Source organism: Ornithodoros turicata, chromosome 8, assembly GCF_037126465.1.
Source record: "Ornithodoros turicata isolate Travis chromosome 8, ASM3712646v1, whole genome shotgun sequence".
In the NCBI taxonomy this organism is placed as follows: domain Eukaryota; kingdom Metazoa; phylum Arthropoda; class Arachnida; order Ixodida; family Argasidae; genus Ornithodoros; species Ornithodoros turicata.
In genome coordinates, this window is record NC_088208.1 from 38,905,676 (window position 1) to 38,932,912 (window position 27,237).

General features: G+C 45.3%; 2 protein-coding genes across 10 annotated transcripts in view; one reads left to right on the forward strand and one right to left on the reverse strand.

Annotated features, from left to right (window-relative positions):
• Positions 1-1,319: 1,319 nt before the first annotated feature.
• LOC135367279 (F-box/LRR-repeat protein 4-like) overlaps positions 1,320-27,237 on the reverse strand; it is a 77,356-nt gene continuing 51,438 nt past the window's right edge. For 5 of the 9 annotated variants that reach the window (XR_010414417.1, XR_010414415.1, XR_010414411.1 and 2 more), the window contains one exon: positions 9,410-9,512. The gene's annotated coding sequence lies outside the window, so the exon portion shown is untranslated. Of the gene's footprint in view, positions 1,524-9,409; positions 9,513-13,072; positions 13,159-13,659; positions 13,758-27,237 lie in introns of those variants that run through there. The other 4 variants (XR_010414416.1, XR_010414414.1, XM_064600474.1 and 1 more) reach the window with 2 other exon arrangements.
• On the forward strand, positions 9,833-26,832 carry LOC135367281 (serine/threonine-protein kinase OSR1-like). Its single transcript, XM_064600477.1, has 16 exons — positions 9,833-9,992; positions 18,305-18,417; positions 18,868-19,118; positions 19,668-19,723; positions 19,989-20,098; positions 20,332-20,433; positions 20,500-20,633; positions 20,724-20,772; positions 21,118-21,183; positions 21,647-21,754; positions 21,841-22,024; positions 22,149-22,235; positions 23,790-23,898; positions 25,382-25,541; positions 25,813-25,972; positions 26,704-26,832. The coding sequence occupies exons 1-15, from the start codon at positions 9,920-9,922 to the stop codon at positions 25,918-25,920; spliced, it is 1,710 nt and encodes a 569-aa protein (XP_064456547.1). The 5' UTR covers positions 9,833-9,919; the 3' UTR covers positions 25,921-25,972; positions 26,704-26,832.

Here is a 27,237-nt window from a genome sequence, read left to right on the forward strand (position 1 = left end):
GTGTTCGACAGCGCGACGAATACACGAGTTCAGAAAATCCCAGTGCTCTTTGCGCACGCATTGCATTCTGGGCGCTTGCTGAGTGGAGGAACGAAGAATAATCCTTCACATTTCACTTTCGCTGACCTTGACACGTCGTGGATAATCGACCGGTAGAAAAGAAACGAACAGTTTGAAGGCCACCTGTTTCTTTCGTATTAGTAAACTCCCACAGTTCAAAGGGGCGCTAAGCACTCTGGGATTTTCTGAACTCGTCTATTTGGTAAAGTTGAACTACGTTCAAAGCTAGTGGCGAACAAGGTTGCGCCCGAAAGACACGGTCTTGAGAGGATTACGATTAGCGTCTCTGAAAGGGACGCGACCTTCGGTCCTACTTTTCTTTCAATAGGAGGCAGCGAACAAGTCCCCATTCGTGGAACCCAGTCCTCCCCCTTCCGATTTGTTTCGGTTTCAGTCTGTCTACCAACGTCATGATGACGTTTCTCGTGTAGAGGTTTATTATAAGAGTATCACCCTCCACATTCGTCATCTCTACATAAAGTTGTTGTTCCATGGGCACAGTGAGAGCCAAAACTGAGAGCACAGAACACGAGGACAGCAAAGGTTTTTTCAAACCAACGCTAAATCCTCAGGGAATCCCGAAGCGGTTTAGTCGAGCTAGTAAATCCTTTCTTGTTCCCTCTCCCTCCAGTTTGTCTGCTGGTTCAGCTATAGGCTGCGTCCTTTTCCTCTTTTTTCTTGGGGTGCTCACAACTTATCATGATTCAAAGTTGTAGTTAGTTGTGGTTTCTACGCATTAAAATGCAATATCACATATTCACATATCTATTTCTTGACGGGGAAGACCATCGTATTTGTCTTCTCGCCATAATGGCGTCGTACGGCGTTGCTGAAGGCCAAACACACGCCCTAATCTCAGCCCTAATAATAGGCCCTACGCACTTACCTGAGCGTACCACGGGACTGTCTCAATCCAGACGAGCATCCAGGTGAAACGGTTTAACTGGGAGTGAACACAGTGTCATACATACACGCTGACGGCCTGTACAGATGACTCAAAAGTGTGTTTTTTTTTTTTTTTTCGCTATCTGCTGCTGATAGCGTGGTGTACCTCGTGCCTCATTTTTATCAACCCTGAGTCACGGATTGGAATGCAAGGTAGCTACATATACATATTACAAAATACAAATGGGCACATGGTGGCGTTTACAGCCGAAGTGGCAACTAGTGCGCAGTTTGTCATCGTTTTCTTTTTTTTGTGTGTTGTTGTTGTTGTTGGTTGGTGGTTGGTAAAATAACAGGTAAATAACAGATCAAAGTGTAGTTTTCTTCTCCTTTCTTTTTTTATTGTATTACAGTGCTTGCCGAACTTGTCATTGTCGCCTGCCGCAGTTTCTCGCAGTCTTCCAATGTGGGGCGGAGAGCGGAGAGGACGCGCTGTTGCTAGGAGACAGACACGGGAGCTCTCATGACGTGACCTACACTCGTGGTAGTCGACGGCATTCTCATCGCCCATCCTTCACCTTGCAATAGAAGAAGAGCACATCATTTTTTTTTCGCGAGTTTCAACGTGGTCTATACTTTTCTCATAAGTGCCTCGCATGCTGGCCTGCTTGTTTTAAGTTTAGAAGGAAAGGTCTACGTGCTTGCACTTTTCCACTGCTTGCAGATTGCATTATTTGGAAGGCTCGATGCACAGTCATCACAGAGTCAATGCAATGGTGCTCCGCAGTAATATGTTAGCTAAAAAGATTAATGTACTTTTTAAGCAGGTGACCATTACAATAACTATATGCGTGCCGCTCTGGTGAGCTAAAATAAAATTTTGATTTAGAAAAATAGGTACGATTTAAAAAAACGTGAAATTTGAACGATAACAATAAAATGTTCACGATGAAATGTAAATATATAAATGACTAACAAGAAGACATTTATTCTGCATTTGCAAGTGTTACAACACACCCTTTTTTAAATAGTGGTATCTGTTTAGGATTGGGTAATAATCTTAACAACTATACTTTTAGAAAGAAAGGGAAAGATGGTTCACTTCCCTGGGCCTTAAAGGGAGACGTTGCAAGGATTTGAAAAAAAAATATATATATATATATAATGAGGTGAGCATCATACCGAAAACGGACCGATCCCTTGATACCGAATACAACATTCGCATTCCTTTTGTGCGAGCAATTAATGCGTAAATGATGACGATACCAAAACGCAACCAAAATGCAAAGCGCACAGCGGCTCGCCCGGAGGAAGATACTGTGACGTCACCCAGCATTGTCGTCTGCCAGGAAGCTTGCGTTCTTTCATGCAGGATGACGTCAACAGTGTTGCTTTCGGCGCCCTCCTGCTTCACAGAGGCGAAGCGCTCACTTTGTAAATAGTGCGCTCTAATAAAATCTGCGCACTTTGGGAGCGCGATATTTCGTGTGTATGTTCCCGACACCCCAACGGTTACTGCTACGTCACAATCTTTGTGGCGATTTTGTTGCGGAGTCCCACTTTAAGGCGATCGTGAACGCACTAAATCGCCAGATTTCATGTCAAATACGCGGATAATTTCCTTATTCTTACTTCTTTATACACAGAGCCCAATGAGCCAGGTGACCTCTATTCCTATTTGAGTCCGTACCATAATCGGAACCTTAGAAAGAAGCAGATATAGACAAAAGGAAAGCTCCTCTTAATCCCCGAAACCATAACTGCGGTGGAGACTGCATACTTTAGCAGAACAACGAAATCCCGAAGCCCCACCACGGCATCCGCCAGGTCTACGATTGCGCCGGACAAGTGACCAAACCCCGCTGCACGATCAGTGCCGTTTAAAGGCTGTTTTCGCGCAGTCTCTTTACAAACCATTATTTGGAGTTGCGCTCGCGAATGGCAGAGAGTTCGGAAGAGATGTACGGCACTTGTTTACTGTCGTCTGCCAAGGAAGACAACGGCTGTGAGCCTTCGTCGGACATCCCGGAAGGGTGCTTCGAGTTGTCAGACGGACTAGACCCACTAAGCATCTTGGACGAAGCTCTGGACGATGCATCCACGGAGGGCATTGACGGTAAGGAGATTTTCTCGAAAAATGCAGGACTGGGTGTATGAATGGGAATGATTATTCATCCGATAAATGAACATCGATAATTAACGGTGGTATAGTTGCTAAACATTGTCTTACCGTTCATTTATCTTCTCATCTTATCATCTTATCGTCCTTTAACGCTGAACTTCCGCCAATTTATTGCAAATGCTGCCTCACTTACCTGTTGATCGTTGCTTTTAGCAACAAAAATTGTTTCCTGATTTTCTAATCTGCGTTCGCAGTTCGTGGTGTTTCTTACTAGCTTCTTCACCAGTGCTTTGGTACGTCTCATCGCGTCGTTTGGATCAACCTAACAACCTTAATTTAAAAGTTTATCATGAAAAGTTTATCATTAAATCGGCCACATTTGCATATGTCGTGCGTTCTATTTGGTTACAACTTCTGTAGGTTACAAGCTTATCGCACTGCACTGTCGAGACATCTTTTTGTGTATGCGAAGCAGAGCTTCGCTGGTTACATGTTATATTCTTTTTTCCCCTTAATTTTCGCAAGTCGATCAGCTGGCGTACGTGGAAACAGGAACGGGGACAGACACACTTCCATTATCTTCGTTCAGCTTTGGTGTCAACCAGGAGCAGCCTACGAGTACATCTAGCACAACGTACGTATGCCTCATACTTTCATTAGTACTGCGTACACGCAGTACCTCTACAACTCTGGGTACAAACCAGGACGCTACAGGTCTCCGCAGACGGTAAGGAAAAACTGAACACATGAAAAATAGTCGCTACACGATGTGTCGTCTGCATTGGAAACAGAGTAGAAACGGTTTGGAAATTGGAATTTTCTTTTTTTTCTTCTCCCGAGCATTTCGTTACAACCTACGACGCTCCACCTTCCTCTGACCATCGCGTCGCTGTTGCATCATCGCGTCATCGTCCCTCTTTAACAATGCAGATACAACGTACAGATACAATACAATACAAGATACAACAGATACAATACAACAAATGTACACGATGTTACCTCTAGGCAACATCTGAAACATTGAAGCAAGCGTATTGCTGCAACGTTTCAATTTTTGCATGGAAAAATTGCCAAGGCGCTTCTTTGTTTCAGTAACACAATGGTTGCACCTTCTGGTTCTATCTGTGATACTCGGAAATTCCCGTGACATTCACCCGTCATTTATCAGTTCGTTGCGGCAACGTTTATTGCACAAATCGAATGTCACCGCAACGCTTCTATTTCAGTGTTGCATTTTAGAAACATTACGATCATGTTGCTGAGACAATGTTTCACGTGCTGCAGTGAGGGCACCTTATAGTTTGATTTCTGATGCAATGGTATTGAAGCAATATCGCATAGCAATGCTCAACAACAGACCTTCAGTGGGAACTGAAAAGTGCATGAAAACTAAATAAAATAAAAAGTAAATGCAGGCTATATGCCGAAAAACATAAGATGTCTGAGGATGTTTAGTGTGACCATTATAGGCAGAACGAATGCACACTGTGAGAGACATTATATTCAAGGACAACACAGCGAACGCACCACGGGCCGGAGACGCGGGCATAGCGGTTAGGATGATCAGATCACCTTCCGCCCCAAGGCTATAGGAGGTAACATGGGTTCGAATCTTGGCTGAGCTGTCTGCGGTTTTTTCAGGGATTTTCCGGTATAGCTTTTCCAGACGAACGTCGACACCATACCCCAGAAATTTGTCCAGGAGGATTACTGAATGTGTAAGCCAAGCCATACACGAGTATGTAACCCAGTGCTGCTTTGGTAACGTTGCTACAATGTAAAGTAACTAGTCATTTGCAATGTTGTCTCTGTACCATTGTACGAAGGCAGTCCTTCGCAATGTCACATCAGCATTGCAATGTTGTTTCCATAACATTGTTACAGCGTAACGAATGCGGTCGTTAGCAACATAACATGGACATTGGATGGCAGTATTGGTGCAATGTCACTGCAACAATTTGTGCTGACTGGGAATGGTTATAGGGTGCTCTATGATGCTCAGCAGATGACGATGCATGACATGCAGGTGTCGCAGAGAGCGTCGAAAGCAACGTCGCTATCGTACTACATTCACGGGGTTGCAACTGGAGGAGCTGGAAAAGGCCTTTCAGCAGTGTCGATATCCTGACGTCTTCGCAAGGGAAGATCTGGCGTCTCGAATACACCTCACCGAAGCTAGAGTGCAGGTACAATGGATACTCTCTCAATTACTGGAAATTTAGTAGTCCCATATTTAGTACTAGTCGTAGTACCTTGTCACATGGATTTTCCAGTGACGTACGTGGCGGGGGCGTGGGGTGATTGGAAAATCCCTGTCTTGCAGTATCAGAGATTTGGCACTGCAGCGCTGGCAGTGGTGGTATATATGTACCATGACGGATTCGGGACATCGGTGGAAGACATCAACTTCTTATTACAAATCCTTTGCTTTCCCCATCTCACTCTCTTCTTACTATTTCTACGCGTATACCAGGTATGGTTCCAGAACCGAAGGGCAAAGTTTCGAAAGCAGGAACGGCACGAAGCCGGCAAGGCGCTCTGCACTGTGGATGAGCTCTCGGCACAGCAAGCGAACCCGGAGTCTTCTTTGACACTCGGCACATTTGGCGCCGACGCACTCGGTGGATTGCTGGGTAAGAACCCACAAAATGTACTTCGCATATAGCTTCATATATGATTGGATTTCTCGCTGCGCCGTGTTCTGTAAAGAATAAAATGGGCTCCAGCTCGCGTGGCTCAGCTGCGTCACGTCGAGACTGGGAGATACCCGGGTTCGAATCCCGGTGCCGACTGTGCTGTCTGGGGTTTTTCCTGGGTTTTCGTGAGACGCTTTCAGTACATATGTCGGCACAGTTTCCTTAGAAGTCGGCCCAGGACGCACATTCCGTTAATGACGTTGCCCACATCTGTGAGGCCGACAACGGCGAACCCTTTCACCATCATCACCACCACTACCGTGCTAAAGAACGACGAGTGCGGGTGGTGAAGTACAGAGCGCGCGCGAGGGCTCTGTTCCGCACGCCTTAAAAAAAAAAAAAATCCTCCACTCGTGAAAAGAGCGTATCGGAGGAGGAGGGAACGCCGTGACGTAACGTGGTCCCCGGGCACGTGACTCGTGGCGTAAAGCGGCACAGCAGCTCAAGCGGCACGTGAGCTGATAAATAGGAAAGAAAAGCACGGGGCTGCTTTCTCCGACTGTTTTTTTGTAAATTTGATTGCGCAGTACACGGCAGTGCGAAAATATTTTGCATGGAGGCTCCTGATGGACAGGTTAGACAGGGTCTCGAGCAAGTTAAATGTCATCTGAACTCTCATTTAGTAATTGCAAATAAGCACCGTACACAGTCCGATGATTTTCTGGACATTCTCTCTTCGCAGGTCCGTGCTCCGAAAGTCCAAGCTCAAGTACGGGTCACAAGATCTTCGATGATGATTTCTGTTGGGACAGGCTGTGCGATAGCATCACCGACTCTTTGTCAACGTCGACTGTAAGCTACCCTGACCGGGAGATCACGAGAGACCAACGAGAAGTGAAACCGGAAGTTGACCTCTTGAAGTTGGCGCTCGATTCGGCAGTTGAGAGCACGACACCACCTGCCTCGGTGAACTCTAGTGAGGAACCGTGCGACTCTGTGCAGAATGTTCTTTTTGAAATGTGTTTTCCGGGAGGAAGTGATATGCATTTCTAAGTTTTTGTTACGTTAGGTATTTGTAGGCTGCACTTAAGGTGACTTCATAAGGTACGTGATCAACGTTGTTTAGAGCGTGGAGATTCAAGAAAGATACCGTGTATTTAACATGAACGACATCCCCACGTAATACTGTAAAAGCCACACACACAAAAAAAGGGAGAAGAAACAGATCACGGAAGTTCCACGGCTTGTTGTTGTGAGCGTTCGCGCGAGGCCGGAAATACCGCGCACTTAGCAGACGCCAACGTCTGCGACACTGTCGTCTGCTTCGGTATATCTTGTGGCTGTGCCGCAAGATAAGTATTCCACCACAGGATAAGAACTCCGTGGACTGACGGCGTGCGAAAAGACGTGACATGGAGGGGTCACACAAATCCGCGGACTCGTCTGTGGACGCAAGGGCGGAAAGAATGCGACGGGGGTGACCTGGAAGGGGAAGTGACATTGGAAGGCAGCCAGTGTCGCCATCCGAGCAAAAAAAGAAACTTGAAGCAGCAACCGGGTGTATAGCTAGTCAATTAAATTTATGTGAAGAAAATATAATTCGTGTTTGAGATATAATGCCACCATATCGGCTGTCCTGGACTCAAGTTTCCAGTCGCCGGCAGACTTTCCTGGGATACGTTGGTCTTGTCCTTCCCTAATACTTGAACTCCTTCATGTGTTGACATATATTCGTGTTAGGATTACGCTTTCCAACTGTTATTTGTATGGAAAAATGCTACAAACATAAACTAGAAGATGACGCATTCAGCAACGGAGGTACCGGTGACCAGCGACCATAGGAGCACGGCCATGGAACAGGCTTCCTTGCCAGTACCTCTGGAACTCTTATTATGGCACTCGACGGCTTGAAGCAACAGGCTTACAATTTTGTCTATCGCGATTCAAACGAGATTATCACGGTCACCCCTCAGGAATATGATGTCACGGGCAACCCCACAAAGTACGTACGACCACTTATAGGTCGACATACGTGTCTATTCTTGGCAAGTCATTCTCTATGAGTCAAATAAAACACTGTGTAGCGTGGTAAGACAATGGCAAAATATCTATATGCGACTGATACACGAACGTATAATGCCTAAAAAGGAACATCTTTGCCGAGTTGACATGAAGTCCTGCTTGATTGAGTCACAAAGCGGCACATATATAGTAGACGCGGTTAGGACAAGTCGCTTTTCGAGCGTACGATGTTGCGATGGGCTACCGTGGTAAAGAGTTTGACTGAAAAGCGCGACAAAGACACGACCTACTCACCATGTCATATTAACCACGTCACTCATCCCCAGCGCCGCAATCTCAAGGCTTGCGGTGGCGCTAGTCATCTTTGTACTCAACGATTTTCGCTCAATCAGTGCATGTCCCACGAGACACGGGCAGTGATTTGCCCAGAAACTCACTGCTGGGGGGGGGGGGGAGCTTTCAAAGGGGGGGATTATGCTTGGTGAAGGTTCCATCTGCACAGCTTTTCCGTTTTATTTGTACATGTTATTACGTTAGAACACAGTATATTAGAATACAAATTCATTATGAACGGCATTTCAATATTAAGATGCATAATCACACGACCGACAAAGAAAAAAGACTAGTACCTTGTCTCACGAGGCTCAATGAATACCTAGCAACCAACGGTGAAAACATGAGACGAAAAAAGCAGAATACCTCGCTTGATTGAGTTAGGCCCAAATGGTTCTTGATGATGGGTGTAGGGAAATCCCTGGACACGGCTCCTTTCAAAAGTTGTACATTGATTATGGGTTGACACTGATTATGGGCCCACATCTTGAATACGTTGACGGGTTTGAAATACGCGTACCGTAGCTGTCGTGTGCTAATGAAAGAGCACGCCGTTGTCAGCATAACATAAGTGGGTAGCGTCACGACTTAAGCCCTGGGGGATTTGTGTGTCCTGGGCCGACTTCTAAGGGAGCTGTGCCGACATACGTCTGAAAGCCGTCTGAGGGAGAACCCAGGAAAAACACCAGACAGCAGAGTCGGCACCGGAACACAGGAGGGCCCGCACAAAGAGAGGCAAACAAAGTGCACGACAGGTGCTGCCCTCGTGCAAAGTATACTAGACCGCAATCGAATAGACCTCTCCCTGTTTGTAAACAAACGACGTCATAATGTTCGACAGCGCCACCTATTTGGTAGAGTTGAACTACGCTCGAAGCTAGGGGCGAACAAGGTCGCGCCCGGAAGCCGCGGTCTTGAGGGGATTACGATGGTCCCTGAAAGGGACGCGACCTTCGGTCCTACTTTTCTTTCAACAGGAGGCAGAGAACAAGTGCACATTGGTGGAACTCAGCCCTCCCCCTTCTGATTTGTTTCGGTTTCAGTCTGTCTACCAACTTCATGACGATGTTTCTCGGGCAGACGTTTATAGAAAGGCGTAAGCCCCAGATCGTTTGTCACAGACGTCTGCACTATATCGAGGCTGTTGTCTGGCTTGGTATGTCTTGGGTTGCTGTGTGTGTTCCGGTTCTACGGTGTTATTATATGTTTCCGGTGTTATTATTATAACGAAAGTTCTTAAAAAACTGTTCATCACCTGTTCTCTGAGCGAGAGCAGCACTTCTCTCAAACAGTTATATTTGTTCTTGACATTTTCGCTCCATGGTCGTGGTGAAATGCCCGGCAGATCATGGACAGACTATACATAATTTTATTTCAGTCAAGCAGGTACTTGCATATTCTTCGTTGCTGTAGAGAGTTCTTCGGAAACCAGAGTAACGCACGGCGCAGAAGTCCTGAAATTGATTAATTGTACTGTCGGTTACTATGGATACGCGTGAGAAGCATTAAACGTGACAAGGTGGCTGCAAACGAATTACACTGTAACTGAAAATAATAATAAAATATCAATCTCCCATTATTGAGTATTAACGTAGCAGACGACGAGCAGTATAGACACATTTGCTCTGCGTCGTCTGCTGCAGACGACGCCTGCTTTGCATGAAACCCATTCGTTATCCATCCTTGTTTCAGGAAAGGCTCGTCACGTGTAGCAGAGAAAGCTGGCATACCGGTTCAAGGTTCTCCACTCACCGCGGCGAATACAGCCACTGCCACTGCGCCATCCAATAACTATGTTAAAAACGTTCGCCCGAATCCCGCTAGGCGGTGCAGCATCGTTCCCGATCGCCTCGCTGTCAAGATGGCGGAGACTGGATGCACATCAAGTACATGGCCCAGCATAAAAGAAGGGTACGAACTTGGAGAAGTCATAGGTAGGTAATGACTTTCACGTAGATCGACTCTGTTAACCTCAGACGTGTCGTACGCTCCGTGGTATCAGTTCTGCTGCATTCCTTCGTATTGTGCAAGCGAGCGTGTGTGTTCCGCCGGCGTAGAAGCTGCGGCGATGATTCAATCGTTCACAATTTTTATTGTGCGAGCAACACGCGGAGTGACAGAACATTCCATTTTTTATACAGCCTATTAGAATCGTGTCCTCCCGCGGGAAAAAGGTGACTGAGCGTTACCGTGAAAGTTGCGACATTGCCGCTTGTTTTAAATTATGCGAAATGCATGTTCTTTGCGCAGTGCACACCTTAGATTCGAGAGAATGGACACATTCATAAAAAGTTGACGGTGACCGGCAATTTACGACGGCTTAGGGTACGAGAACAGCTGGTGAGAACTGCCTGCGGAAGTTAAACATGAGCTGGGGCGTAGATCTCTTCCGTCAACTACCGATGTACGCAGTTATTAGCGCATATATAGCGCACGATTCGTGACCGAAGCTTCCCCCGATACAGGATACAGAAGGGTTTAAGGGCAACCTCCATGCAGCGAATGTACAGCGAAAAAGCTGCGAACTTCGCTCAGCGTCGGACGCCCTGCGCGAGGCGTCAAAAGTGTGAGTGTACGCCGCCGATCTGCCCATGCCAACGCCCAGCGTCCGCGATTCCGGAAGCGTCAACTGCAGATGAACCAATCAAAGTGCTCTTCCGCTACGAATCTACGCCAGATCGCCTGCACGTGGTCGTCTGCTCTCGTGAATCATCGTCGTCGTCCTCTTCTTGCAACTGGATGCTGTCGTCTGCTCGCTGTTTCGCCAACTGCATCGTTAGAACGTGAGGCATTCTCTGCCAAGAAACATGTTTTCTTTTCGCAGTAGTGAATATGCTTTTCGGTACGTTACTGGGCGCATCTTTTCAGACAGATGCTGGATTTAGTTGCAAAATTCGTGACATTAAATGCACTTTTTCGGGCAATTGATTTCACTAAGCTTTCACCTTATACCCTGGCAACAGTGACATCACAGCATGACTTCCCGACGCCGTCCGCTGGTTTTTCGCTCCATGGAGCTGGTGCCGAACGCGCGTGGCAGTCTGCCGCGCGAACTTCGTTGCAAAAATTCGCTCCATGGAGGTTGCCCTTTAGCGTCACTCTATTAAGGGCAACCTCCATGGAGCGAATGTACAGCGAAAAAGCTGCGAACTTCGCTCAGCGTCGGACGCCCAGCGCGAGGCGTCAAAAATGTGAGCGTCCGCCGCCGATCTACCCCACTGATCTCGATTGTAAAAGGCTGGATCGCGGATGGGGAGCGCGAGCGTGAAGAAACCGGCCGCCATCTTACTGTACCCACAACAGTCGCCGCAGCGATCATGGCAACTTCTTGCAATTACGGTCGTACCAACCGTACTGGCAAGGTTACAGGGCCTAAATTTATACAGGTGAGTCACTCTTCATCGAGGAATAAATAGGCGTCCATTCTGTATATTTAGTTGACCATTATAAAGTGTTTTTTTGCCCAAAACGAGCACTGGATGCAGGTTGCTTGATCGCTCTTCCGACGTTCAATCGAGCACACTTGCATTTTACCCGGCGGCAAATACAGTTTGAGTGCATAATATGCTTGAAAGAACATGTTACACTACACAGGTAGTGTTGTCATCAATATATGTGCGAACACTCGAGCGCTTTTTTGCATGCATTGCTAGCATGGTACACGGTGTTCTCTGCGGAAGCAAGTGCCACATTCATTTCTTTGAATTACCTTCGCGCACAAGTTCGGTATTACGTCATAATGAGACCACGATTGTCACCTTTTTTCATGTATTGGTATTGTTTTGTGCCTTGGTTTGATTTGTGACAAAGAAACTACGTAACGGTGGTGTGGCGCGACTTGAATAACGCCTTTGTGTCTGAGCTGTATCGTCAGCTTGTTACGATAGTAATAATTTGTAGCGTGTCGTGCTATTTGTAGCAGTTTTTAAGGCAAAAGTGGTCTCTCAATACAGGTTTCGTCATGAGGGCTACCCAGTGAATAATCTGTGCAGTGTGATACGGCTGGGTGTACAGGTAAGCATCACGTTCCTCATCCACTGGTTTCTACTTTACAGGAAGGAACAACCTCAGTGCACGCACTGTGGTTAGCCTCTCTTAGTTTTGCATATTTTCTTACATGTTCACACCAGAAACACACCTTAGACTTTAGGCTCCTTCACCCAGCAATATAATAATTAGAGATTATAATTCTTTTTAGAAGAGTTCCCCATATTCTTTTTAGAATAGTTTTTAATCTTTTTAATTTTTAGAAGATACAGGGATTGTAAACCATATTTTAAACTGATGTTTTAACATTTGTCCAATGCATTTATTAAACAACATATTCATTTTTAACTGGTTGCACCCAAACCAACGTTTTGATGTATTATTTCCTTTGTTGTCGATGCACCATAAAAATTGGAATAATCATCATCAATGCAGGGTACTTCACAGCTGCCTCGACATACTCAAGAAATGGGTGCAGAACCTGCGTAATGCCCACAAACCTTGACTACCACAGCACCTCCAGAAAGTATGTGTCACATGGGATTTTTAAAGGCATTCACAGTATATAATACCTTGTATGAACTGTTGTAGATCTAAGCAGCCTCTACAGTACACTCTCAGAAATTAAAACTTGTCATGGAACTGTGATAACTGTTTCAGTTAATAGGCATGCACATATACGCTATAAGAAGAAAATTATTTATTGAGAATGCACTTCTCTGGCTACTCATGCTGTTTACATCTACTGTTGATCACATTCATTTATCACATACAGTGAAACCTTCCTATGTTGGACACCACGGTGCAGCAGAAGCGTGTCCTACTTATAGAGGTGTCCGAGTTACAGAATATGAGGGAAACAAAAAATGGAAAAGATCACAGCTGTGTTGCCGGAAATGTCCCCCTTCTTCAATTTATGGTCCTGAGTGGTACCTGGTGGCAGTGGTACCTCTACCCACTCTTCACTGATAATTATTACTGATTTTAGTAGATTCAATTCTGTTCAGATTCCACTAAATGGCATTACCTCTGGAGCTTTTTGAGCAGCGATGACTTGTCTCTGAAGCGTCAGCCCACTTTTCGTTGCTCTGGTGCAGTGTGCGTTCAAAGGCTCTAGACAAACCGAAGACAAGTGCTCACACAAAGAATTACGATGTACACTGACAGCACTTGTTTTTGGACTCGGAAAAACTAAAGCAACAAAATTCTGAGACCAGTATAGGGGGAAAAAGGGGCGAAAGTCAAGGCCCTGGCTCGTTTTGGGTATTTTTGGTGCAAAGATGGGCCGGTAATTTGGCCAGGGTTTTGTCCGACTTAGCAGGGAAAACCCTGTCCAACTTACGAGATAGGGAGGTGTCCGATATAGAGAATTTCGTCCCCGTGTAGTTTCAATGGGAGCCTGCCCGTGCAATGAAATCTTGTCCGACATGGGGAGTTGTCCGAGGTAAGGAGGTGTCCGACTTTGGAGGTTTTACTGTATTATATTCTTATATATTATTATTATATTATCACATATTCGATCACATTAAATTTAAAATTTAGCATATATGAGAAAATATCAGGAGGGGAGTTGCTATTCATTGCTCATTCCAACCTAAAATTGAGAGAGCGTACCTGACCATTGTCATTCCTAAAATATATATTGCCATTGTAGCAAGGTCACAAAACAATAAATGTAGTCTTTTGCCACCTCCCTGCACGTTCGTTGTATCCTGAAACGCATAAGTGCAAGAAATAAATCTTGAACTTGAATAAACTTGATGTTGTATAAACTTGACATAAAATGTTGAATAATCTAACGAATGATATACAATATTAAATAAACTTGAACTCGTATATTTTCTTTACTCATCATCAGTGATCTTCATTACAAAAGCATATCGTGTTAGACTTTTTTGTTTGCGTTTCACAGACTGGGTACACGAGGGCCAAAATGACAAAATCACAACTGTTTCAAGCTCCAAATAGTCCTGTTGCAATTTGAAGACCATACGTGGAGCTGCATTTTTTGGAACATGCTCCACATAACAAGCATGACAAAGTCAGCACTGGATAGCAGGACCCCGTCCCCAAGCAGCTTTTCTCACGCTGCACTTCTATTCAACAAAAGCATGTGAGTGCAGGAGAAGGACATTCAGTTTGGCACAACCGCGCCTGCAAATAATCAGAACAAATAAAGGAAGAAGCAAACAAACATAGAAGGACTGTACTTCAAAAAGAGATAAGTCCTGTGTCTCAAGGAGGTGTTACCACTTTCTAAGTAACTTAATTGATTAAGCTTACATCACTACCTGATTAACTGTCCTAACGAGTGTGATCTAATTGCGTGAAGTAATTATTTGGGCTGCTTCGGTGTGTCCATATTTGCGAGGCAAAGCACCCCTGTCGTTTACTAAAAGACTCTTTCTAAGGCGATGCTTGATATAAATCATACTAAACGCATACACGGCTAAAACAACGGCTGTGATTCTACAGAACGATCTCTTCCTGCCATGCGAGTATATCTTTTCCCGGACCGTTCTTTATGGAACCATTTTTGTCCAGAACGCAGTACGGGATATTATATACATGGTTGTTGTTAACCTCAAGTCGTTTCTTATTGAAATATTGGCTGGGAAACGTGCTGTGGTACAATTCCCAGCGCTGCACTGCAGTGACGGTCTAGTTTCGGAATGCAAAACATAACGTAATTAAGAATCGAACGGCAGGACACCTGTGAAACACTGTTAGGATACATCAGTATACTGGAACCTTACAAAATTGTGTGATGACAAACAACGATCAATGCTAGCAGCGCAATAAATACTCACAATCTCTGTTGCCTCCCATTGTTTTCTATGGGCACACACAGCACTTTAGGGCCCACCAACATGGCGGCGCGAAGGCACGCCTCTCCCCCACGAGCCCCTCTCCCATGCGCGATCCAGCCTTTATACATAGAGATCAGTGATCTACCCATGCCAGATATTTTCGCCCAGCGTCCGCGATTCCGGAAGCATCAACTGCAGATGAACCAATCAAGGTGCTCTTCCGCTACGAATCTACGCCAGATCGCCTGCACGTGGTCGCCTGCTCTCGTGAATCGTCGTCATCGTCCTCTTCTTGCAACTGGATGCTGTCGTCTGCTCGCTGTTTCGCCAACTGCATCGTTAGAACGTGAGGCATTCTCTGCCAAGAAACATGTTTTCCTTTCACAGTAGTGAATATGCCTTTCGGTACGTTACTGGTCGCATCTTTTCAGACAGTTGTTGGATTTAGTTGCAAAATTTGTGACATTAAATGCACTTCTTCGAGCAACTGATTTCACTAAGCTTTCACCTTATACACTGGCAACAGTGACATCACAGCATGACTTCCCGACGCCGTCCGCTGGTTTTTCGCTCCATGGAGCTGGTGCCGACGAACAACTGGCGGCGAAACGCGCGTGGCAGTCTGCCGCGCGAACTTCGTTGCAAAAATTCGCTCCATGGAGGTTGCCCTTTAATGTCGATAAACGAGCAGTATCGAATGACAAAGGACCGAGAAAGAAGAAAAAAAAAGGGGGGGGAGGCGGGAAGGCAGAAAGGTGGCGAGATTTTCTAAACTATTTTTGGAGATGTAGATGCACTCAGCCTCCCCGGCTTCCCCTGCTCAATGATGCGTTCAGGGCACACGCGGAGATTCCAATGTTTTCTGACTATCCTCTGTTCACCGACAGCACATGTGTCTGATACGTTTTGCGGCGATACCAGTCCTCCTCAGGTAACCGAGGATGCGGCTGTAGAGTATGTACCACTGCGCCAATCTACAACGTTGCAAGCTCATTGGCCCAGGCTGCGTGCGCGCTCCGATTGGTCGACAACGTTTTGAAATCGCATTTTGTACGCGCGCATGTGTGTGCAGCGTCCCGGCGGCCGTTTCAGCAGTTTCAGCATAGTTTCGAAATAGCTCGCATCGGCCAGCACGGCGTCCGTCCGTCCTCCTGTGTTCCGTGGTTCGGTGATGTCAATCGGCAGAACAGTTTGTGATTCTACGCGCGTTGTGCTGTTCCTGGACACGACTATTATCCCACGTACAGTCTATCAACTACGGAACTGGAATGCTTCGTGGGCTGGTGCGGTTGGAGCGTGAAGAACGCGTTCGGGCGCCGTCGGATTTTGAGGCCTGACAACAAAGACAGGATTACGATTACGTGCCACACAAGCGCTATTTCCGCTCTGCAAACAACGAAAGAAGATGCTCATCATTAAATCGGCCGGCAAGGCGTCCTCTCGTGTTCCGTGTTTCGGTGATGTCAATCGGCAGAACAGTTTGTAGAAGTGTTCGCTGGTTTATTCATGCGTCGATGTGATTCAACGTGTGTTGTGCTGTTCCTGGACACGACTATTATCCAACGAACAGTCTATCAACTCCGGAACTGGAATGCTTCGTGAGTTGGAGCGGTTGGAGAGTGAAGAACAAGCGCGGGCCCCGTCGGATTTCGAGAGCTGTGTTCGTTTTGCTTCAAGTTCGAACTTAGTTACAGTGCGTCAGCAACGCAGTGGACTTTGTATTCACAGTGCATCCATGTATCAGATCTTTGAATCAGTGCTTTGTGTCAAATAAATATTTCTTTTAGCCAAAAGAAGCTTCAGTTATTTTGAATTTTTGAATATCGGGTAACGGCGGTAGGCGTGAAATCCGGTAGAAGTCGATGGTAGCCAGAACCGGTCGAAAGGTCAGCCAAAGTTAAGGCTCCTGATTGGCCGACTGGCATTGCATAATTTCTACAACGTTGCACTCTCATTGGTCGTGTGCCCAGTGTTGTGTGAATTATCTCAAACTATGGGCTCTATGGGGAGCTGTTGGAGCCTGGCGATACTGTCAAGGTGGACGAAAATAACGCTGCGTAATGCACGACATGCGGGATAGCTGAACACCTGCATGTAACATGTTAACAGTGCGCGATGAAGTTTGTTTGACGAATGCCATCACGTGCAGACGTTGAAGGACTGCACTTTGAAGACGCTGAAGCATTGTAGAGTAGTGGTCTTAAATACAGTGTTGTCGGGAGATAAGCTATTTTTAAACCTTTTTGAAGGTGAGTCGCATGGAGGCGATGCTTGTGCGTGAATGGAGTGTTTACATTCGGTGCTTGTTTCTACCAGGGTTGTCTACTTATTTATAGTCGGTAATTATTTATGAGGGAACTGTTTCGTAGTCCATTTTCCATTTCAGTCGTTTTTTTTTCTTTCTTTGCAAAACTTTGTAACAAAGTCATTTCACTGTGTAACTCGTGCGAATCAAAGCATTCAAATACTGGTACACGTTGTGGAAATAACACGAACAGCTCTTATACCATCCTCGTTGATTGGAAGGTTACGAAGCTTATGCTAGACGTGTCAGGATATTTGTTATATAGCGTGATATATGATGCCTGCGTGACATGTACTGACGTCAAGATTCGTGAGAGTTACCGGGCGTGTTATCTCTTTGTGGTTGATCGTGTTCACATGCCACGAATATGCAACACGTTTGTCAGTCAGGCTCGGACGTGCAGTACCTTTGGCTGTATATCACGCCATTGCAGGAGAAACCCTACTTCATGTAGATAAATGTTGCTTTGAAGGTATGTGTTTGAGGCACTACAGAAAAGACGGGGATGTAACGCTACTTGGAACATTGCGTTTTTGCAAACTGCAGAATATGTCACATAATTGAGCTTGAAAGAGAAAGATGATGTAATGTTGCAGCATTCATAATGGTAACTAAAATTGCTGGTTTGCAAAGCTACGTCAATGGGTTTTTCGTGCTTTTGGCAACATAGGACATTAGTGTTGCAAACAAATACATGCGTGCATCTGCATACATTTCTATGCACGCTTTCGATCTACACTATATATTACTAAACCAAAGAACAATCAATCAACTAAATTGACAGTCTTAATATACGACACTGGCCTGGTGTGCCAGTTGGTAACGTGTCTGCCTACAGTGACAGCAATGTGTCTCCCAAGATTGCCGGTTTGAACCCGAGGCTGCGGACAAGCTTAGTCAGCTGTCGATTCGCTCTAGTACACCTCCTAATCATAGTTATCTCACAACTTTAAGCCACAAACTATCATTTATTACTATATAATAATAATAAATTATCAGTTATTACTATAGATACACAAACCAACTAAATATCAGTAAGCAACAAACAAACAGCAGCAAAAACCACGCACAATAAGCACAGAGGGGTTCCAAGCTGGTGATTGTGGATTTACACATTCTTAAACGTGCAATCCCAAATGTGCAGGTGTTGGAGCAACAGCCATTGTACACACAGCGTATTGCAAGCCGAGGAAAGAGAAATGCGCCATCAAGCGCATCAAGCTCGAGAAATGGAACACCAGCATGGAGGAGCTCCTGGTAATGGTCTTCATGTTTATAGGGCATTGCATGAAGTCCTCGTTTACTGTTTACTTGGTATCTGTTAAGAGTGGTCACGTTTAATGTGGTGACTGTTGTTACAGTTGATATTGAAGTTATGTTACACTGAAGTCACTAACTGCATGTGTGGTGTACGACTTAGCTGACTAACAGATGTACCTTAAAGTGCAACTCAGTCATTAATGTGAGTTAAAATATTACTATAACTAACTAAAACTGTATTTTACTGGTCACTGGCAAACTCAAACACACACACACACACAAATTAGGGGTGCAGTTCTCTGTTACGCGTCTTTGAGTAATTCGGGATTGCGATTATGATCCAATTTCTGTTTTGCAATACAAGCAAGCATTCACATTACATGTGAACTCCACACACTGACACGTTGTTTGTCTGTGCAATTTTTTCTTTTTCCCTCCGTCTCCCAGAAAGAAATCCAGGCGATGAGCGCGTGCAACCACGAGAATGTCGTAACTTATCACACGTCGTTTGTGGTACGGGAAGAGCTGTGGCTCGTCATAAAGCTCCTCTCCGGTGGCTCCCTCCTCGACATCATCAAGCACAAGGTGAAAGCCGAGGACTGTAAGCACGGGGTCTTCGACGAGGCTACCATCGCCACCGTCCTCAAAGAAGTACTCAAGGGACTTGAGTACTTTCACAACAATGGGCAGATTCACAGGCAAGTAGGGCATTCTTGAGAGTTCAAGGACGCGGCAAACAGCACACCGATGTTAGCACAGATTATGTACGCACGTAACTTTGAATTTCAGGGCTAACCTTTTTCTTACCCCCTCAGTTTTATAAGTTTTTTTCTTAACCTCCTTTTGTACGTATTTGACACGGGTTTAAAAAAAAGGTCCTGCGTCCGGAGTTGCGCTTGTTTGTTGCACGTTTGTTACTTTATTAATAGGTTAATTAGGTTATTTATATGTCCAGGTTAGTCTGAGTGTGCAGTTGGCAGTTTCCCGCGTGCGACTGGGATGGGACCATTTTTTCCGCCTTTGCCGTCAGGACCATTTCTTCCGGGGCCATTTTTTCCTTCACCTATTTGGCACGATATTGAACTTTTGTAAAGTAAAGATGCTTAGTGGCATTATGGAAACTGATACTGATAACTGATGTGTGTGTTTGCCGGGGGGGGGGGGGGGGGGCAGGATCAGTGACTGGCATTTTCTAAAGGAGTGCTTGTTACTGGTGGTTAATGAAGGTTCCTTCCCTTTTTTTTTAGGGATATTAAAGCTGGTAATATACTCCTTGGGGAAGATGGTGCAGTACAAATTGCTGGTAAGTTAATGTGTAGGGAAATCCTTAGTGCAAAAGCCATTCTGGAAGTTCCGGGGAGCAACAGGCGTATGTCCAGGCAGTTTGCTACTCCTTACCAATGTATATCGGCATACTTTGCACCTAATGAGTGCTTTAGTCCTAAAAGGTTGTGGGAGGATAAGACAGAACGTCTTGGACACACGTCTGTTCAAGATATGATGGTTTGACAAACGCACGGGAACCAGGTGTTGACGTAGCCACCTAAGGATATCTTTTGTATGAACAGACTTTGGTGTGAGTTCCTGGCTTGCCACCGGTGGCAACCTATCCAGACAGAAGTTCAGGCATACATTCGTGGGCACTTCATGTTGGATGGCGCCAGAGGTCATGGAACAGGTGCGGTAGCACATACCCCGGCCATATTTGACTCGAATGCATAAAAACAATGTTTTATTATTTTATTTTTATTTTTTATATTTTTATTTTTTATATATTTATTATTTATTTATTTTTATATATTTATTTATATATTATTTTTATTGTTTTATTATTTATTTTTATTATATTATAAAAACAATATTATATTCTTATTTTTGCTGAGACAACGGAGATTGTCGTTTTGCCTTCAGGTAACAGGGTACGACTTCAAGGCTGACATTTGGAGCTTCGGAATCACCGCGATTGAGCTTGTGACCGGGACAGCTCCGTACCATAAGTACCCACCCATGAAGGTGCACAAACATGCTTCCGTAATGTTTGTTGGGTACTCATGTAAGCTTTTGCCAAAATTTATGCAGGTGCTTATGCTGACCTTGCAAAACGACCCTCCTACGTTAGAAACTGTCAGTGAAGACAAGGAACAGTACAAAAACTACGGAGAGTCTATACGAAAAATGATAATGGAGTGCCTGCAGAAGGATCCTTCTAAACGGTAAGCACAGCTGAACACTGGATATAGGGAGTGGTGCGTGTACTTCACACAGTTACACACCACTAACACGGTAGGGTTTCTGAATTCCAGGCCAACAGCAACAGAACTTCTCAAACACCAGTTTTTCAAAAAATCAAAGGTATGTGAGGGGAATGCCCTTTCATTGCTTTCATCAAAGCAGCACATAGCATGCATGGTAACGTAGTTCTGCATGTTAGGGAATTTAAGTTGTCAGGAAATAATCTACAAAAACGATACGATCAAGGAAGCTGTGGAGTCGGAGTTCTGCAATGCCATGTTTTTAGAACTGTTATCATTCCTACCTATCAAAACTCCCCATTACTGATCAGTACCTGATCGATATCTGATGTGTACGACTTATGTGCATTACCTACACACTTTGTTCTTCTGTAGTGTGACATGTCTCAGTTTTACGTTCACTAAAACTGAAGCCTTCAGTTGATATAGTGTGCACGTGTTTCAGGACAAGAGATACCTTATGCAAACGTTGCTCACATGTGCTCCATCTATAGAAGCTAGGGCGCAAAAGGTAAGGAGCGATTTGTGGTGGAAGGAGTAGGCATAAGTTCCTCAATCTGTTATGTAAGCTGCCATTTTAATTTATACAGGGTGGTCCACCAACCATGATAGAAATTCGTGCATCTAATTAGTATCGTGAATTTATTTAGGCAATTGCCATTGTATTACGAGTGGGATTATGTGCTATACTGAGTAAAATGACCAAGGGGAACCCATTTTCGCAAAGAAAACGTCAGGTTGCCTTGGGAAATTTCTGAGTTCAATTCAAGAAATTAACTTTACATCAATTGAAATGAAATAAGAATGTTACCAATACATATGCGTCAAAAGTTATTGGGAGGAAAAAATCCCTCGGCCGCGTGTCTCTCCGGGGCCTACGTTTTTTTACTACGAATTTCTATCATGGTTGGTGGACCACCCTCTATATCTATTTACAGTTATCACGGCATAATAAATCCACTTTGGTTGTGCAGCTGAAAAACTGTAAAAGGGTTCCTGGGGCAGGTGGGTGGCTCCATAGGACAGAGACAGGAGACTGGGTATGGTCGGACGGAGAGGACGACGATTCTTCAGACGAACGGGTAAGCGGGATCGGGAACGGGGACGTGGTTGTTCCCGACAGACTGCTCAGTGCAATTTCATTGCTCCTTTAATGCTGCTTGTTCAGGCAGGACCTAGCGGCCAGAGAAGAAGCCATTCAATAGGCCAACCAGTCAACAAGTTCCTCGGACAGCGCCATCGAAAACCCCTCTGCACCCGCAGACCACGATGCCAGTACAACTTCGCGCACCCCTTCGGGCTCCCCTTCGGGCTCCGGTACGGCGGGATCTGGCAGCATCCTCTCACAACAGGTAAGGATTCAAAACATTCCTGTTCTGCGTTGGTAGATTCTGCCAGGGTTGGTTACCGAAAATATTATTGTTTTCGTTTTCCGTTTCCGGTAACTGAAAACTGGGCTTTCCGTTTCTCAAACAGAAGGGTGCTTCGAGTTGTCAGACGGACTAGACGCACTAAACATCTTGGACGAAGCTCTGGACGATGCATCCACGGAGGGCATTGACTGTAAGGAGATTTTCTCGAAAAATGCAGGACTGGGTGTATGACTGGGAATGATTATTCATCCGATAAATGAACATCGATAATTAACGGTGGTATAGTTGCTAAACATTGCCTTGTCATTCATTTCTTGTTCCTTGAACGCTGAACTTCCGCCAATTTATTGCAAATGCTGCCTCACTTCCCAAAGAACACATGCGGTCCTCAGGACGTCCCCACAGTGTCATCGTGTCCTCGTCCTTTGAGGTTATCCTCAGGACGTCCTGAGGGTAACACTCTCGGACTGTCCGTGAAGAGTCATTCAGGTACGTCCTGTGCCCGTCGCTGTGGGTAGCTAGCGGGACGAGAAATATTACTTTGTGCAGTTTACCTGTTCAGACTTCCAAAACACATTTGTTTTCTTTTTGGGCCGAACCTGGGACCTGACTGACATTTTTCTCAAATAAAGGGTGGTCCAGGGTAACATTATCTGCATCTAAAAAGGATGACTGTCTATGAGAAATGGAGCGCATTACTCGTGGAATGGAGAGAAACGCGCGATTCTGTCGCACTGCTTTTGACTTTCAAAGCTCCTACCTGAACGTCTCTAACCAAAAGGAGTAAGAAACATAGACTTTGCATTGATCTGGACCTAATACTTCAATGAATTCCTCACTTTGATTATTCTTTCTTTGCGTAATCGAAAGAAACATGGATAGCACACCCTTCGTTTTGTGTCACAGGCGAACAGGACTCTCAAATGTACGGAGGATCGCGTTATAAGCAATGAGCAGTGTCTGTTTTGGCTTCGGAAGAGAATTCTAGTACCTTTCGTAGTGGGTTTCTCGGACTTCGTGCCCCTGACAGTATTTTTTTTTTGCGTCTTTTATATTTCTCTTTAAACCGCTGCGCTCGTTGTCCGTTATGAATTGTACTAGAAACAAACAGCGAGATTGTATTGCGGAAGTTAATCAAGATGTATGGAAAAAAAGAAGTTATCAGGACTGCGTCTGGTTTCGTATAAATTATACGCAGAAAAATGAGGTGCAGGTGAAGTCGTCCTCATAAGGTCCTGCGCGTGTTCCAGGTTGACACCCTGAGGATGTGCAGGTGATATGACCGGGAGTCCCACTTTAACACGGAGGTAACACTGAGAGGACCAGTTGATAACTTCCTGAGGATGTCATCGTCGTCCGGGGTTGACATCCTGGGGACGATCGCAGGACGTTTCTGTGTTGTTGGGGTTACCTGTTGATCGTTGCTTTTAGCAACAAAAATTGTTTCCTAATTTTCTAATCTGCGTTCGCAGTTCTTGGTGTTTCTTACTAGCTTCTTCACCAGTGCTTTGGTACGTCTCATCGCGTCGTTTGGATCAGCCTAACAACCTTAATTTAAAAGTTTATCATTAAAAGTTTATCATTAAATCAGCCACATTTGCATATGTCGTGCGTTCTATTTGGTTACAACTTCTGTAGGTTACAAGCTTATCGCACTGCACTGTCCAGACAACTTTTTGTGTATGCGAAGCAGGGCTGCACTGGTTTCATGTTATATTCTTTTTTTCCCCTTAATTTTCGCAAGTCGATCAGCTGGCGTACGTGGAAACAGGAACGGGGACAGACACACTTCCATTACCTTTGTTCAGCTTTGGTGTCAACCAGGAGCAGCCTACGAGTACATCTAGCACAACGTACGTATGCCTCATACTTTCATTAGTACTGCGTACACGCATACCCCGATGCAACCTCCAACTCTGGTTACAAACCGGGATGCTACAGGTCTCCGCAGACGGTAAGGAAAAACTGAACACATGAAAAATAGTCGCTACACGATGTGTCGTCTGCATTGGAAACAGAGTAGAAACGGTTTGGAAATTGGATTTTCTTTTTTTTCTTCTCCCGAGCATTTCGTTACAAACTACGACGCTCCACCTTCCGCTGACCATCGCGTCGCTGTTGCATCATCGCGTCATCGTCCCTCTTTAACAATGCAGATACAACGTACAGATATAATACAATACAAGATACAACAGATACAATACAACGAATGTACACGATGTTACCCCTATGCAACATCTGAAACATTGCAGCAACATTGAAGCAAGCGTATTAATGCAATGTTGCAATTTTTGCATGCAAAAATTGCCAAGGCGCTTCTTTGTTTCAGTAACACAATGGTTGCACCTCCTGGTTCTATCTGTGATTCTCGGAAATTCCCGTGACATTCACCCGTCATTTATCAGTTTGTTGCGGCAACGTTTATTGCACAAATCGAATGTTACCGCAACGCTTCTATTTCAATGTTGCATTTTAGAAACATTACGATCATTTTGCTGAGACAATGTTTCACGTGCTGCAGTGAGGGCACCTTATAGTTTGATTTCTGATGCAATGGTATTGAAGCAATATCGTATAGCAATGCTCAACAACAGACCTTCAGTGGGAACTGAAAAGTGCATGAAAACTAAATAAAATAAAAAGTAAATGCAGGCTATATGCCGAAGAAAAAAGAAAAACATACGATGTCTGCGGATGTTTAGTGTGACCATTATAGGCAGAATGAATGCACACTGTGAGAGACATTATATTCAAGGACAACACAGCGAACGTACGACGGGCCGGAGACGCGGGCATAGCGGTTAGGATGATCACCTTCCGCCCCAAGGCTATAGGAGGTAACATGGGTTCGAATCTTGGCTGAGCTGTCTGCGGTTTTTTCAGGGATTTTCCGGTATAGCTTTTCCAGACGAACGTCGGCACCATACCCCGGAAATTTGTCCAGGAAGATTACTGAATGTGCAATCCAAGCCATATACGAGTACGTAACCGAGACAACACTGCAGTGCTCCCCCAGTGCTGCTTTGGTAACGTTGCTACAATGTAAAGTAACTAGTCATTTGCAATGTTGTCTCTTACCATTGTACAAAGGCTGTCCTTCGCAATGTCATATCAGCATTGCAATGTCACATTTTTCAATGATGTTTCCATAACATTGTTACAGCGTAACGAATGCGGTCGTTAGCAACATAACATGAGTATTCGCGGCAATATTGGTGCAATGTCACTGTAACAATTTGTGCAAACTTGGATGGTTATAGGGTTTTTATGGCGCATGAGCGACGATCTGTCCTTCTGCTTTATGATGCTCAGCAGATGACGATGCATGACATGCAGGTGTCGCAGAGAGCGTCGAAAACAGCGCGGCTATCGTACTACATTGACGGTGTTGCAACTGGAGGAGCTGCAAAAGGCCTTTCAGCAGTGTCGATATCCTGACATCGTCGCAAGGAAAGATCTGGCGTCTCGAATACACCTCACCGAAGCTAGAGTGCAGGTACAATGGATACTCTCTCAATTACTGGACATTTAGTAGTCCCATATTTAGTACTACACTAGTCGTAGTACCTTGTCAAATGGATTTTCCAGTGACGTGGCGGGGGCTTGGGGTGATTGGAAAATCCCTGTCTTGTAGTATCAGAGATTTGGCACTGCAACGCTGGCAGTGGTCGTGTGTATGTACCATGACGGATTCGAGACATCGGTGGAAGACATCAACTTATTACAAATCGTTTGCATTCTTCTTACTATTTCTACGCGTATACCAGGTATGGTTCCAGAACCGAAGGGCAAAGTTTCGAAAGCAGGCACAGCACGAAGCCAGCAAGGCGCTCTGCACTGTGGATGAGCTCTCGGCACACCGAGCGAACCCGTAGTCTTCTTTGCCACTCGGCACATTTGGCACCAACGCACTCGGTGGATTGCTGGGTAAGAACCCACAAAATGTACTGTGCATATAACTTCATATGATTGGATTTCTCGCTGCGCTGTGTTCTGTAAAGAATAAAATGGGCTCCAGCTCGCGTGGCTCAGTGGTTCGCGTGGCTCAGCTGCGTCACGTCGAGACTGGGAGATACCCGGGTTCGAATCCCAGTGCAGATTGTGCTGTCTGGGGTTTTTCCTGAGTTTTCGTCAGACGCTTTCAGTACATATGTCGGCACAGTTTCCTTAGAAGTTGGCCCAGGACGCACATTCCGTTAATGACGTTGCCCACATCTGTGAGGCCGACAACGGCGGGCCCTTTCGCCATCATCACCACCACGAGAACGACGAGTGCGGGTGGTGAAGTACAGAGCGCGCACGAGGGCTCTCGTGAAAAGCCTCCACTCATGAAAAGAGCGTATCGGAGGAGGAGGGAACGTCGTGACGTAACGTGGTCCCCGGGCACGTGACTCGTGGCGTAAAGCGGCACAGCAGCTCAAGCGGCACGTGAGCTGATAAATAAGAAAGAAAAGCACGGGGCTGCTTTCTCAGACTGTTTTTTGTAAATTTGATTGCGCAGTACACGGCAGTGCGAAACTATTTTGCATGGAGGCTCCTGATGGACAGGTTAGACAGGGTCTCGAGCAAGTTAAATGTCATATCTGAACTCTCATTTAGTAATTGCAAATAAGCACCGTACACAGTCCAATGATTTTCTGGACATTCTCTCTTCGCAGGTCCGTGCTCCGAAAGTCCAAGCTCAAGTACGGGTCACAAGATCAGACCTGCCAAGTGGAGTGCCAGGGGAGTACTTTGAAGGGGACCCGGACATGTAACTTGTAAATAAAGTACATTTTGTTTTATGACGTCAGTCTGCGTACTTTTTGAACACACCTTGTACTTTGTAGAAGGATCACAGAGGGTTGAAAGCAGACTGCTTTGTTTGGAAGCATTGCAAGGAGAGGCAACCGGAAAGAAGATCAGAAATCTTGTCCTGCATGCGCTTGCTTCGCGTCATATACCGATGCGTAATTGCCTCGCATTTTGTGCTGATAATGCGAACGTCATGGTTGGGGGGAAAAACGGTGTGGCTGCCGTGCTGAAGGAGGCTCAGGAGAACCTTGTAGTAGTTGGGTGCCCATGCCACCTCATTAATCTTGCGGCTCAAAAAGTAGCTGCCTGCCTACCTGCGAAATTTGATGAGATACTTGTGGACATTTTCTATTACCTTGAGAAGAGTGCTAAGCGAAAGGACAGGCTTGCAACATTTC